The 15,472-nt window shown below is 35.8% G+C and overlaps 1 protein-coding gene across 2 annotated transcripts; it reads left to right on the top strand.

The window, feature by feature from the left end:
• The first annotated feature begins 681 nt into the window (after positions 1–681).
• On the top strand, positions 682–15,463 carry LOC111865461. 2 transcript variants are annotated; one of them, XM_023853550.2, is made up of 3 exons: positions 682–1,037; positions 5,071–5,349; positions 11,646–15,463. In XM_023853550.2, exons 1-3 carry the CDS (start codon positions 1,004–1,006, stop codon positions 11,723–11,725), a joined length of 393 nt encoding a protein of 130 aa, XP_023709318.1. In that variant the 5' UTR covers positions 682–1,003; the 3' UTR covers positions 11,726–15,463. The 2 variants fall into 2 exon arrangements, with proteins under 2 accessions (XP_023709318.1, XP_023709300.1); XM_023853532.2 differs by lacking the exon at positions 11,646–15,463 and adding an exon at positions 6,723–7,531.
• Positions 15,464–15,472: the final 9 nt, after the last annotated feature.

Genomic DNA, 15,472 nt, shown 5'->3' with positions numbered 1-15,472 from the left:
CTTGCTTTTGTGGGGTGCCCTCTCTGACGAGAGGACGGGTCTATCTTTTACATATGCTGCTGGTCCTTGCCAGGGCAATCATTCTCGGGTCCGAGTCCCTTGGGGCTCGCGGCCATATTTTACTGACTCAGATTTGTGACTTCCCCTTTCGTCGCTCCCTACCACAAATATTCCATTCGCGTACTTCAACATTTATATAACGTATATAACATTTTGTTTCTAGGTTACGTTCACTTACTTCGATCATTTCGGCAATTCTTTCTTTTTCTGGGCACTCGTGTATAAATAATCGGTATGGTTCTCCTTTATCGTTAGTAAAAATAGGTACTTTATCCATATATTCTATCATGATACTCAGTTTTTTGTTACAATGCATAAACTCAAAAGCCAAATTTATATTTACCGTATTTCAACTTCAAACGCTCCACCGCGCTAGACAGCTACAGAATCTAGCGCCTGGCAACTCAATATGATTTGCGTGCAAAATGTTAGCCGTGCCATAACAATAGCATTACTGCTGCCATCTTTACGCAGTTGAAACAAATAAGATACGATAGGTGTATTGTGAGTGGTTCCAGACTATGATCTGCGTAGAGATGGCAGTGGTTATATGCGTATATGACTATTAAGCACGTCCATACCTGCTATACCAGTTGGTCGTATCTGTGCCATACTCTGGTCTTAGGGATTAGGGATCGCTTAGTTCCGCTGAAGTGCTGAGTTCGTTGAGGGTACGGTGAAAAGTTTTTAGAAGCCATTTCTGATTACATTTAATATGTAAATTTTGAATTAAATATGTTAAAGTTGCAGTGATAGGGTGATATCATAATTCAGAAGTCATTATACATTGAAATATTTGATATTTGCATAAAAGGTACTAGATATTCGATTCTTTTTTCATTAATGGTCGACAGACTCTGTAATTGGTCTTGTGCAACATTTGGAGCTTATTTCAACGGTTGTTGTAACTGATGTGAGCTCTGAAATAATATGTAATTTCGAAATGGAGGGAAGTTCAATATCAACAACAAAGAAAGGTAATTACAACGACCTTAATATATTTTACAATAAGCATAAACTTGTACATTATATTTAGACTCGCTGTCGTATTCGCTGTCTTCGTTATCGTGTAGATTACGGTAAATTATTGTTTAACTTCTCTGTTATTACCGACTGCCGTGGACCATTGTTGGGTTTTCCGGTGTTTGAATGACGTGCTTGAATTTACATACATACATAGATACATAATTTCACAGATCCATTGTCCGGAAACCGGACTGGATATTGAATTCGTCAGCAAAATGCAATCTAGTCTCAACAATTAAAATATTCAAGAATTATAAAATAAAAACACAATAATAAAATAAAAAACAGTCATATAACAAATCTAGATAATACATAATCTTGGAAAAACAACAATAAAGTATTATGCTTGCCTGTATGCCATGTATTCATCCACCGAATAAAATGCATTTAAAATAAGATAATCTTTTAGCCTTTGTTTAAAAGTATTAATATTGTCTTTCAAGGAATATATATTGTATGGCAGGTTATTAAATATTCTAATGGATGAAAAATGCACACTCTTTTGAATGGAAGATAATCTCACAAAGGAAACATGTAGTTTATTATGCCACCTAGTACTTAATTTGTGTATGCCATTATTCACCTGATACATATCAGGATTTTTGAGTACAAAGAAGACTATGGAATTTGTCCCATTTCCCTGATTGAGTACACAATTGTATAGAGTTGTAAACATTTTGGTTCTGACTTGAAGGGGAGCGCAGGAGGGTTGGTCATGAAAAGTATTCTCCGGTCTAGTGGTTAGAGTTCCTGGCTACAAATCCAGAGGTCCCGGGTTCGATTCACGTCGCTACTAGGTTTTCTGAGAAGTATTGGGTCTGGAAGGGGGTCCACTCAGCCTCACGAGGATAACAGAGAAGCTATTTCAAGGAAATAGCGGCTCCAGTGTAGAAAACCGAGATTAACGGCCGTGAGGATCTTTTTTTTATTGTAGAAAAAATCTTGTTAAATACAGAAAAGGCCCGGGGGCCACGCGGTACCGTAGTGGTTGAGGTGCACTGCTACAAGTTCAAGTACCGATGAGGTCATTGGATTTTTTTCAGTTGACCTAATCCTTCCAGCCGCACTAGGTCCTGGGGTTTACCCAGCCTTTAACAGAAATGAGCACAAGGAATTAATTAAATAGTTTTCCTGGGGAGTAAAGCGCGGCCGGCGCGTAGGGCTGACAACCTTACCGCCATCTTTGAGCCGATTGTCTAGATAATGTGGGACCCTCAACGTCTCACAACCCTATGGGCCTTCACGGCCTGGTACGGGGATAGCTTTACTTTTTTACTTTACAGAAAAGGCCCGTTACGCTGACCACGCGACACCCTCTATCCGCCAAAGTTGACACTAACTTCACCAACAAGCGGCGGTCTCTCGGTCGGTATAGTTCACTTGCGGACTACATGCCACGGTGTTTGTTTTGTTCTTTGAACATTTTAAGTTACACTTTTAATTTTCTTCTCTACCGAAAAGTAGCAACTTAATAGGAATACAGAATTATAAAACAAACGAAAAAAACTAATTTCTCGTGTTTTTTTCTCGATCAGCAGTCGTAATAAATTTGTTTTCTAATATTTTTTTAATATTTAAAACACTCTCCATGTTTTATTTTCTTCTCTGTCAGTGACTAACAGTATAATGAAATTATATAATTATGAAACAAATTATCCATTTCCTTTCAAAGTAATTATTATAAGCAACATTCAATCGCGTGCTTTTTCCCCCATTCTCCAGTGTATTGAGGTACATATTTACATTATGTAAAACCATATCATCGAGTAGTTATAATAAACAACATTCAGTCGGGCTTTTTTTATTCCCTTTTGTTCATTCATTCATTTATTGTATATTCCATAAATCCATATACATAGATATAGAACCAGTCACATAATTAATATAGTACAACACAAATATAAATATATATGTACAGTTCATAATCATTAAAATAGATAAAAAAAATGTGTTAAATTTATATCAAAAAAACAGTCTTACATCACTATACATAAAATTATGCAATATTAAAATTGTTTATGCTATTATCCTTATTTCTAGGCAAATTTGTTACTAAAGAATTCATCACATGTATAAAAAGAGTTTTGCAATAAAAATGTTGTCAACTGAATTTTAAAATTTTTCAAGTCATTAGACATAGATTTGATTTTTGGTGGCAAATGATTAAAGATCTTTACCCCCATGTAACATATTCCTTTTTGGAATTGTGTCAGACTAGTTTGCGGATAATGCAGATCACAGATAGATCTGGTACTACAATTATGCATTTGTGAGTTGAATGTGAACAATTCCTTATTTACTATGGCAAACAGAGAGATCGACAATATATATTGAGCTTGTAGGGGGAGGATATCCAATTCTTGAAACAAACTACGACACGATGTTCTCTTTGTTGTATTTGTTATAATCCTAATTATCCTTTTCTGCATCCTAAACACTTTGTTGAATGTACACATTCAAATATTATATTTCTCTTTCCCTTTCAACCCCCCTTCTTTCCAAAATATTATAAAATACATAAAATATTTTTAAAACCAAATATGCCACATCAAATAGATTTTGGTAGTACTATATGCTACGGCAATTACAATGACTTCTGAAAATGGAGGAATTCATATAGGATTTAGTTTTTGAAAAACTTAACTGAGTTTCCATAATTTACTGATGCATTAAAATAATTGTTTCAGGAAATTTATCTTGCATATTTCATGTTACAAAGAAGTTTATTTTTACACATCTCTCCCATAACACATAATCAAGAATTTAGAACTAAAATTTTTGAATGGTTGGTAATGTTCCTATGTTATACTTATTCTTCTTCTGCTTTTCATATTAGGCCATCTGGCCAGTTCCATCAGATTAATATGGAACTGTGGATTTTATAGACATTGGTAGAACTCCTTTGATGGGTGATCAGCTGTCACAAAGCAACACAAACAGACATGGACAGACATCCATGCCTTGAGTAGGATTCAAATCCACGATTCCAGTGTTTTAGCAGGTGAAGACATTTCATGTGTTAGACTGTATAGTCACAATGAGTGGCATACATTATTGTTGCTTCATTTCTGTGTAGAAATTTTATTTTTTTATGGGGCTAATTTGGCTATTACACCTTTCACAGTCAAAATAAAAAACTAGCGTCAGGCACAGGGCCAGATTTACCTTTTTGGGGGGTCCCTATCAATAATAACAAATTTAGGTTATGACATTTCTTTTTTGTTGTTTTGGTTTGTATTTCTTCTGATAACTAAAATACAAGCCAACTTTTCATGGTTTTAGGAAAGTGGATGTCTCAATACCATCTGTGCCTTATGTTTCTGTTTTCTGGAGGCCAAAGGGTGATTGCCCCAGTTTCTCTTCTTAAGTCCAGTCACAATGAGACAGCAGCACATATAATATGATGTTCTAGTTATGGTGGAAGTTGCATTTAACAGTGGTTCACATCAGTGAAATTTAATATAATTTTAACTTTCTGTCAAAATTTTACAACTGACATTTTAAATCTTTTATTCATATTATCAGGTTGTAAAGTTTCCTTTAATATTTGGTATCCTCCCTGAAGATGGTCATGTATGAACGGAACATGTCAGGGTTTTAAGAGTATTTAATCAGCATAAGAAAGTAAATTACATAGATGTATACTCAGAGGGATGCCGGTCACGGTAGCTGAGCGGTCTAAGGCGTGCACTGTCTTCGCTCACTCGGAAGTCGGGATCGTGGTTTCAAATCCCACTCAGGGCATGGATGTTTGTGTGCGTTTTTCTGTGTTTGTGTACAGGTAGAGGCCTTGCAGCAAGCTGATCACCCACCCAAGGAGTCCTACCATATGTCTAAGATTTAGAAAAACCGAAGTGAACGGAGAAGTTCATGGAGGTAGGCCTAGGCCCACTGGGGCTGTAGTGCCAAGGAAAAAAAAATACTCAGAGGGTGACTTTACCTCTTATTTTGTGTTACTTTTCTTTTCTTCTGATTACTTTTCAGCAAAGAGGACCTCATATTCAAGTAATTTATATGTTGAAGACTTTGCGGTTTCTGAAGTTTCACATGATGGTGATACAACTCAGTGTGAAGCAGAAGAATTTCAAGGAAGTGATAAAGAGGACAAGGTTGAGGAAGAGGATGGTGAGGAGAGAAGTGTCAGCATGCAGTGTGACATAGTGGATCATCAGTACATTTCTCAGGCTGATGGATATCAAAAACTGAAGCAAGTCAAACATGGAGACACAAAGTTCATTATCTGTTCACCAGATGAACCCCTAGGTAATACATGTTTCTGTTGTATTCTTGTATACCATTACAAATGTTTTTAAAATCAAGATGGTAGTATTGTATGATCTAAAAAGAAAAGATCCCCACCAAATATATAACAGTAGAACCCACATATAATTAACCTGACAAAAGTGGGTTGAGGGAACAGGGCTCTGAAATGGTACAATACATTTTTGTATGAATTACAACCTCTGCATAAAGGTACTGTGGGATGTCAAAGGTACATGCCTTTCAAGGCCCACAAACTTTGCTATAGGGAACTTTTACTCTGTTAGAATTTTGAGAAATTTCTGAGTTGATTTTACAGATCACATACAAGAGGTAGAACTGAAGAACTGTATCCTTCAGTTAACTCATTCTTGCATGTAGTATTAATGGGTGCATGACATTGCCTGTCACATAGTTTCATGAACGGAACAATGTTTCATAAACTGGCTCTGTATCCATCCTCAGATGAAGAGGTTGGGAGGCATTTATCCTGTTGCATCTATTTGAAGAGCTACTGTATCACTTAATCCAGACACATTTTACAGAAAGAATTATGAATGCCATGCTGTTCATATTACCCTTAAGAAAATGTGGCCAGTGTGAGAATGGAAGTGATTTCTGTGCTTCTTTTAATTCCATGAGTACCTTATTTTAGGTAACCTGACTAGTTAAGACTAAGTTTCTGGTAGCATAGTTTGTTGAGGCACTATGCTACAAGTCGGAAGGTCATGGACACGAGTCCCAACAAGCCCCCCCCCCATCCTTCCAGGCACAGTATGGCCTTGGGGTTGACTCAACCTTTAACAGAAATGAGTACCAGGTATTTTCCTGGGGGGGTAAAGGGTGGCAGGCATGTAACGCTGACAGCCTCACAGCCATTTATGAGCTGACTGTCTAGATGATGTTGGACCCTCAATGTCTCACAACCCTATGGGCCTTCACGGCCTGTTACAGGGATAACTTTACATTTTAATCTGTTCTCAAGTTGTTTCATGCATACAGGTGGATGGATGGAGCAATTTTAATAGCTTTCCTGAAGAGATGTGTAAAACTGAATAAATGATTTTATATTAATATGATGACAATAGACCCCTGGTGCTATAACTTTGGCTAGGTACTTGGTTGCACCAAAGGTGAAAATTTATACTGTAGAGTGACAGGAATAATGAGAACAGCTAAAGCTGACTTCCTTGTGTCATGCTGAAAGAAAGATCAGCTGGAAGCTGCTCTTAGCAATTATTTTGCAAATAAGCTTTCATGTAATTGATATATGCCTTGCTTGCTGTTTGTGTACCTTTCTTTGCCTTCTGGAAGCATATTTTGAAGTGAAGGCAGTATATTTAGGATCAATGAGGAAGATTTTTATTTCTTAACAGAAACCTATAAAGCCTCCTGGACACGTGGGATGACTCAGATTTTGATAGAGGAATATCGAAATTTAGTTACAGACTTCAGGAATCCTCATAAGAAACAGAAAGACTTATGGTATGAACTAGCAAATAATATGTGCCAAAGAGGATGTGATGTCACATGGGATATGTGTGATCGCAAATGGAGAAATTTAAAACACACCTTCAAAACTATCTATTACAATCAGCACAGATCTGCAAAGAGTAAGAGACGATGGGAGTTTTACAGTGATCTGGAAGAACTGTTTACTCCTCAAGGAAGTGATGAGGGGCTACGAAAATCCCGTACATTGTCCCCTCCATCACTGGATGATCAAGAATCTATCTCTGCAGGGACATCTCCTGTAGGACTAACTGCCAGCTCCTCTAAGTTACCTCGATTATCAGCTGTCGTAGCACCTCAAGTATACGCTGAGGTACTGGATGTATCCAGTCTTAACAATCACATAGTTTCTTACCCTCAAATTGTTTTATGTGACGAAAATGGTATTCCAGTTAATAAGAAACCTAACACAGAAACTTTTTCAGTGTATGGCAATAAGTCATTATTAAGTGATTGTGAAGGATCTACAGAAACACCACCATATTGGTTCCTGGAATTCATGAAACAGTACAGGATAGACGAAGAGCACCGTCTGACTCTGTTAAAAGAAATGCATGCAGAGGTGATACAAGTGGAAAGAAGAAAATGTGTAGCACTAGAAAGTCTTCTCAAGAAACTTGGGTAATAACAGTATTAGAAAAGCATTTTATAGTTTCCTTCACACAAAGTATAATCAACCATGCTTTCTATATGCAGTAATGTGTAATATTTTTTTTCAATGATCCACTCTGTTGTGTATTCAGTTAATCAGATAATTATCAACAATCTTCAAGAAAAAAAATGAAATTACGTGTCTTTTGTAATTGAATCTATCACTATTTTCTTTTAGTATTCATTCATTAGATGGTATCATATACACAGTATGTTCAAAATAAACCTATCAGTATTGTATAAGAGTGAAATGCAGCCATTTAATATTTGTACATTAGTGAGGTAGTTTACAAGAATGATCAGTGAAAGGAATAGTTGATAAGAGGTTTCAACTTGTGAAAAGATAAAATACAAACACTTTTAAAAATTGAAATTTCTGTTGTCAGTATACAAATACACAATAGTAACTTATATAGCTCATCATTTGTGGTGCTTGAGAAGTCAGTAATTAATGTTTCAGCTAGAGCAGGGGTCTCCAAACTTTTTGAAACGCAGGCCACATTAGGTAATTCAGCACTTTCAACAGGCCAGATAAAATGAGAAATTAATAACTCTAGCTATATGAGTTTTATTGAAAGCACAGAATTTCATAAACTAAATACAAAGTACATGAGAATAAATTATCATATATTAATGACAACAGACAGTAGCACCAAATGCTCATATTTTCATCACAAATTATAATAAAACAATTAATGTGAATGATGGAACTTTTCTTGCATTCTTAAAATCTGATTAAATTGAGGTTCAAATTTGAAATGCTAATCACAAGTAGCAATTTTAAATGTTCATCGGATAAATTTGCCTTGTATTTCGACTTGATGTACTTCATCTGGGAAAAAGTTTGTTCACACAGATATGTCGTCCCAAAAATGGAGATAAATTTACAAGCAAATTTCTTTAAATTTGGAAATTGCTCAGAGTTCAGAAATTTATAAAATTCGATCAAATTTCCTTCCTTGTATTTGTCTTTAATATGATAATTTTCCTGCAGTTCAGTAATTTCCATTTGAATTTGACTTGGGACATCTCCAGCATTACAGTCAAACGGATTTTGAAACAATCTAATTTCCTGAGCTCTGGCATCGAAATCAGCAAATCGCTTCCGAAATTGTTCTTTCAAATCTGAAATGACTAAATTTGTAAACGAGGAAAGAAATTCTGCTTCACCCTTTTTATGCAACTCTGCATATGAACAAAATTACAATTTTTCACTTGGCTTTCTAGAAGTATCAACTTTGCTCTGAATGCCTTGATAAGTGCAAATAAATCACAGACTAAGTTATTTTCTCCCTGCAACTTTAAATTCAAATTGTTCATATGGTTCACCAGATCAGCAAGAAATGCTAATTTCCAAAAGCCACTTGGTATCTGATAAAAGTGGTTCATGATGGTTTTTCTCGGTAAAAATATATCAATTTCATTCCTGAGCTGAAAGAAGCGCGAAAGAACCTTTCCACAGCTAAGCCATCGAACTGCAGTATAATATGTCAGGTCAATAAGCTCGGAATCACATTCCTCGAGAAAAGACCGAAACTGGCGATGGTTAAGTGCATGACAGCGAATGAAAATAACTATAGAAATAACAGGTTTTAAAACAGAGCTCATATAAACATGTTTTCTACAAAATGCTTGTTGGTGGATAACACAATGAAGAAACATTGGCTTTGATATTCCTGCATCCTCAGAAGCTTTTGTGATTTGGCCAACCAAACCTATTTTTATACCAGATATGTTTTTTCCTCCATCAACTGTCACGCACTGCAGACGGTTCCAGTCCAAATTATATTCTGTTAGTGTTTATTTGTATTTCTTCAAGATATCATTTCCTGTTGTGGTGCCATGCATGCTGTGAAGTGACACTAATTCGTGTGTGACATTAAGTTCATCGTCGACGCCACAAAAAATACTAATAGTTGAGAGGTGTTACAAACACCAGTTGATTCATCCAGCGCAAGAGAATACCAACTGAAACACTGTGCTTTGCCTACAATTTGCTGGACAGTATTATTTCCCATATTTTCAATCCAACGAGCAACAGTATTTGGTGCAAGACTTATCATTTTAAAAAGATTAAGTTTTTCAGGGCACAACTCAGTCACTGCTTCCATCATACACTCTTTGATGATATGGCCATCAGTGAATGGTTTTCCTTTTTTAGCCAACACATAAGCAACCTTATAGCTTACCAAGGTTAAGGCTTCATTTTCTGATGTTGCTTTCATAAATAAGTCTTGCTGAGAACGCAGACGATGACAGAATGATTCAAACTTATCTGAATGCTGCTTTTCTTTAAATTGTGAAAACGTTGAAGCATGCTTCGTGTCATAGTGACGATGTATACTGTATTCTTTCAACACAGCAATAGTATCTTTACATATCAGACATAAGCTTTAGCCTCTGAATTCGATTGTATGAAGAAGTATTTTACGCCCCATTCTTCATTAAACTCACGACATTCCATCATCAATTTTTCTTTTCTTTTTTCCGTTCATGTTAAAACTTGAAAAAATAATAATACAAAAATTAATAATAAAATGAATACTGAATAAAAATAAAAAATATTCTAATAATTTTACTATGTACACTCTTGTTAATTTAAAATGTTTAAATAAATTAATTTATGTATAATTATGAAATTATTAAAATTATGAGATCTCTGTACAAGCAAATATATGAATAAATTTATTCAATTACAAATTGAATATTATGTAACTGTAACCACTGACTTTTAATAATCACTTACTTTATTATACACATCAACTACACTACACACACTGCTCTCCGTACACTTATGTACAGACTGGTGCAGTTCTGCACAATTCTTTCGCAGGCCGTAGTTTGGAGGCCCTTGAGCTAGAGTGATTATCTTTAATAATATGGAAATGAAAAGAGTTTTGTAATTTTGAATAAGTCATGTAGCATATCATTTTAATTCACTTAAAGGTTTGTAGGCCATTAATCTTCACCCAGATATAAATTATTTACATATTGACCATTTCCTCATTCCTGTATTCTCAGCTATCTTGTATATTGCCATTTTCAGTACAAAGCAGACTTACAAACTGCTTGGCTACTAGACATATTTTGATGTTTGCCCTCTTATAATGGACAGGCACTTTAAAGCCAAGAACTTGAAATCTCTCATAGATTCTTTGTTTTCATTCAGGTGTAAAATGAGCACGATCTAATTACATGGCTTACCTCAGCTTCACTTGTTAATTGTCATATCATCTGTTCCATTTCCACAAGAAACAAGTGACTAAATAATCAAGTTATCCTAAATGCTTATTCTTTGCCATTTGCCATGCCCTGACCATGTTAAAATGTGAACACACACTGCAGTTGTCCAATATGCCTGAGTTCTGACAATGGACGCTTCCTGCAGTAGAGCCTGCCAACACTCATTCACATTGCACCTTTGTGGAAAGTTAGATTTTATCTGAGAGCATTTCTTTGTCTTTGTAAACATATTAGAATGCTACATGACCCTAAATTTACTGCCTTGCACATGTCTTAAACTGGGGTTCAGTATATGTATGACAACACTGCTACTATTCCTCCCCCCAAAATTTCACAATTTTCATAATACTTTCATGTTGCTATAAGGTTTGGAATGATAATGTGCAATAGGCAGGAAGTGCAATATTTCTACATCCAAACATCCTTGTTTGTCCAGTGCAATATTGGGTCATAGAGGTATACTACTTTCACATAACATTCTTCACATTTCCAGCCTTCAAAATATTTCATGCTTGCTTTTATATACTAGTGCCCACTGCTAATTCTAGTGCAATAATTCTTCCAATGCCAGGATGTTACATCAATGGTGACCATAAAAAACAATAGAAATCCTTAATAGGACTCAAATAGGCAAAGGGTCCCCTCGGTACGTCAGCCTCCATATGTCCTATTGTACCTGTACTGTGATTATGCTTCTGGAGAATTTGATGGAATGAGGATTGGCAGGGGAAACCGAAGTACTCGGAGAAAACCTGCCCCAGCACCACTTTGTCCATCACAAATCCCACCTGACTAGACCGCAGCAGTAGTGACTAACCACTTAAGCTATGGCACAGCCTTAGAGATAATATTGGTGAATTTGGTGATAGCACTGGTATAACGTTTCATTGTAGACTCTACACTGCAACATCTCATTACATCTGTTCGCCCTTCCTGGTGCAACTTCTTGGTATCTGCAATCTCTCCAGAGTAGCCCATTCAGGTACATCTCCGACTGTGTTATCTTTGTTGCTGGAAAAAAGAAAGGAAAACTGCGCAGTAGGGATTCCCAAAACCGATTATTCATGAATTATGTGATTATAATTGAATAGTGTTTGTCTCACACGAGAGAAACTCATCCACTTTATAAAAACAATGATCGAGTAGGTAAGTTTTCAAGGCGTTTTTGAACTTACATAGTACTGGTATATCTTTAATATATCATGGCAAATGATTTAGCAGTCAAAGTCCTGCATTGTTGAAGTTGTTCTTGCATAGACTTGTATTACATGGGATGACGTGCAAGTTGTCTTTTTTCCTTGTGCTGTATGAGTGTAATCCTGAGTTGGTTGTGAAATCATTCGAATTGGATTTTATGTATATTAGAGTTTCATATATGTACAAAGATGGTAGAGGTAATATATGTAATGATTTGAAAATTTGTTTATAACTAGTCGTTTTTGGGACCTGGGTCATAGCTCTTATAGCTCTCTTCTGTAATTTAAAGATCAATTTTGCATTTACCGAGTTGCCCCAAAATATCAGTCCATATGATAACAAAGATTGGAAATGAGCATAATATAACGTGCGGACAGTCTCTAGTCCAGTTACTCTTCTAACTACCCTTAGGCCAAAACATACTTTACATAAGTTGTTCGCTAGCTTTTGCGTATGCATAGTCCGTCTTAGATGCTTATCTAGCCAGACTCCAGAAATTTTGAGTATCTGTGTAGTTGATAACTGTGTCATAAATCTTTATTGGAGGGCATTCAAGTAGTAGTTTTTGAGGATGAGGGAAGGCTATTGCTACTGTTTTGTCTTTATTAATAGTTAATCGATTCCTCTCAAACCACTCTGTGATTTTGTTTATTGTTTCATTTGTTTTCCTTTGAATTTCGTTAGCGCTATAAAAATGCTAGTATCATCGGCAAAGAAGGTAGGTTTCCCATGTTCTATGCTGGCCTCCAGGTCGTTTATATATAACAGAAACAACACTGGTCCCAGAACGGAACCTTGTCGGACGCCATAGCTGATGGGTCTCTTTCAGGATAGGTAATTAATGTTACGATTAATTTTTTTGCATCTGTATGTAATTTCTACCACTTGTTCTGTTTTCTAAGTATGTTTGGAACCACCTTAGTGTAACCCCTTGTATTCCTATTCTTTCCATCTTACTTAGCAATATATCATGATCTACTAGGTCGAACGCTTTTGATAAATCCAAAAATATCCCTATACTCATTTCTTTTTCATCTAGTGCTTTGTAAACCCTTTTTGTAAATTCTGTGATTGCTGTATGTGTTGATTTTCCTTTGCAGAATCCATGTTGTTTGTTGTTGATTATGCTGTACTTATTTATGAGTGATAAAAGTCTATTGTCCATAATTTTTTCGATTTGAGAAAAAAGAAAACAAAATTAATGACACTGGCCTGTAGTTCCCAACATCTGCAGTACAAGCTTTCTTATACAAGGGTTTCACTTTTGCTATTTTTAGTTGGTCGGGGAAATGACAGATTTATTATCTATGTTAGAGCATTTACTAGTTGAGGATGACATTTTTTAATAATTAACTCTGGAATATCATCAGTGACCATTGATTTTTTGTTACCCAGTGTTTTAATTATGTCTACCAGTGGTAGACCTTTCAGACCAACCCTTTCAGTGGTTGGGGTTAAGAACATGCTATTGCTATTGTATTTTATTGTGTTTATCCTGTCTTCATTGTTTTGTGCTGTCAGATTGTTACTTCGGATGTGCTGGGCAATGTTAGTATAGTATTCATTAAAAACATTGGCTATAACTTTTGGATCCTGTATAGTTGTTCCATTCACTCTTAATTCAATGTTCTTTGGAACTTTTTGCTGATTGCCTAATTCTTTTATTAAATCCCACATGGCTTTTGATTTGTTCCCAGATGCTTAATTTTTACCCATTTTTTAGGCATAGGTATATTGTGATAGTACTGAAAGATGCCTAAAAATTCATTGTATGCATCATTTGCCTCATTTTGTTTAAGAATAGGCTCCAAGGTATCTTTTCCTAGTAAATAGTTTAGATATTGTACGTTTTCCTCACTATAAGATCTAGCTAATCTGAACTCTTTGGTTAGTCTACCTTGTCCTTTTTTGTTCTTATAAAGCATTTGTACTTGTAGTATTTGGGCATTATGGTCAGAGACCTGTTTCCACCACTTTAAAGTTGTATTCCCACAAGCCCTTGTTTAGTATTATTTGGTCTATGACTGTTTGGCTTTTAGGTCCTATTCTTGTTGGGACATCAACTATTGCTTGCAAGCCATATGAGTCTAGCATTGTCTGTCGTTGTGGATTTACAATTCTTTTTAGAAAATCTGCATTGAGATCTCCTGCTATAATAATGTTCTTTCCTTTATTGGTCAGATTGCTAAGTATTGTGTCCAAGTTTTTTATAAATATGTTGATATTGCTATTAGGGGTTCTATATATACAGATTATGATAGTATTAAATTGTAAAAGTTCAATTGTGCTGGCCTCAAAAGTGTTCTTCTTGATTTAAGCTTTCAAACAGGTTACAGGGTTTTGCATCTAGATTTAACATAAATGCAAGAGTCTCCATGAAATTTATTTTTCCTACAGAATTTTGATATTAAGGAATAGTTTTCAAAGTTATAATAACCTATTTCTCTTTCATCCAACCCATGTTCAGTGATACAGAGTATATCCGATTCTAACGTTTTGATGTAATAACTGGATGGTTGAACATATTTTATTAGTATTCTTGAGAGTACCAGTACTATTCGTATCTATAAAAATCTTTACTTAGCTTTTCTGGGAGCTTCCTTTTCCTAGTTAACATCCGAATTTCCTGATGTTGCTTTCCTTCCAGTGGTGCCACACTGTTGGGGGATGGGTCGACAAAGGTTTCATCAGCTTCATTCCTTTGGCTTTCTGCATTCTCCTCATGGACAGTTTCCTCCTTGTGTTTTCCTGACATGGGCTCTTCATGCACGGTTCCCTCCTTGTATTCTAGTGGTATAGCATTATTGGCTCTTGCCGCAACCTTTCGTTGTACCAATTGTGCTATCTGTTGACACGTCTTTCTTTTCCTTTGTAATTCATGTGCTGGCCATTGTTTGTGAAATGATGTCTGTTTAGATTTACCTTGCTGATTGTTACGTGTTTATGTAATTTGAGCCCTCTTGTTAGAAGTCTGTTGAATCATATGGTTTCTTTGTTGACACATGACCAATCAGCCAGGTCATGTCTGCGTAGATCTTCCATTACAATAATGTTGGTGTGACTGGTCTTTTTAGCAAAGCTAATTATGCTACTTATTCCTTCCCTAGCTCTATTCTTGCTAATGTCGTCGTTGCCAGCACACACTATTATAACATCGTCCTTTGACATGCTTTTCTCAATATTGGTATTTAGGATGTCTCTGGATTTTGCTCCTGGTTTCACAATTCCACTGACACCAAACTCTTTACTTAACTTCATATTTATTAAGTCTGAACATCCTCTCACATGACTATCCCCGAGTATCAGGACTCTGTGTTTCTCAAGTTTTTGCACTTCATCTATGTTACCTTCGATGTAATCATTGTACTGTTGATTTGATTTTCCATGTTTCTTGACCCTAGTCACACCGTTCACTATTGTTGGTATTGGCCTATCTACAATGTCTTTAGCTGTTTGAAAGTTAGATTTATTTGTTTGATTGTTTATTGCTCAGGATTTGATGATTAATTTGCACTACCCCACC

Source organism: Cryptotermes secundus, unplaced genomic scaffold (assembly GCF_002891405.2).
Source record: "Cryptotermes secundus unplaced genomic scaffold, Csec_1.0 scaffold944, whole genome shotgun sequence".
NCBI classification, from domain to species: Eukaryota; Metazoa; Arthropoda; class Insecta; order Blattodea; family Kalotermitidae; genus Cryptotermes; species Cryptotermes secundus.
Note: the sequence above shows the minus strand (reverse complement) of the source record. Positions and strands in the feature narration are given on the sequence as shown.

Coding starts and splice junctions, on each gene's coding strand:
- LOC111865461 (XM_023853532.2), top strand. CDS start 1,004: ATGGAGGGAAGTTCAATATCAACAACAAAGAAAG. Junction 1,038..5,070: donor AATATCAACAACAAAGAAAG/GTAATTACAACG, acceptor ATTACTTTTCAG/CAAAGAGGACCTCATATTCA. Junction 5,350..6,722: donor TTCACCAGATGAACCCCTAG/GTAATACATGTT, acceptor ATTTCTTAACAG/AAACCTATAAAGCCTCCTGG.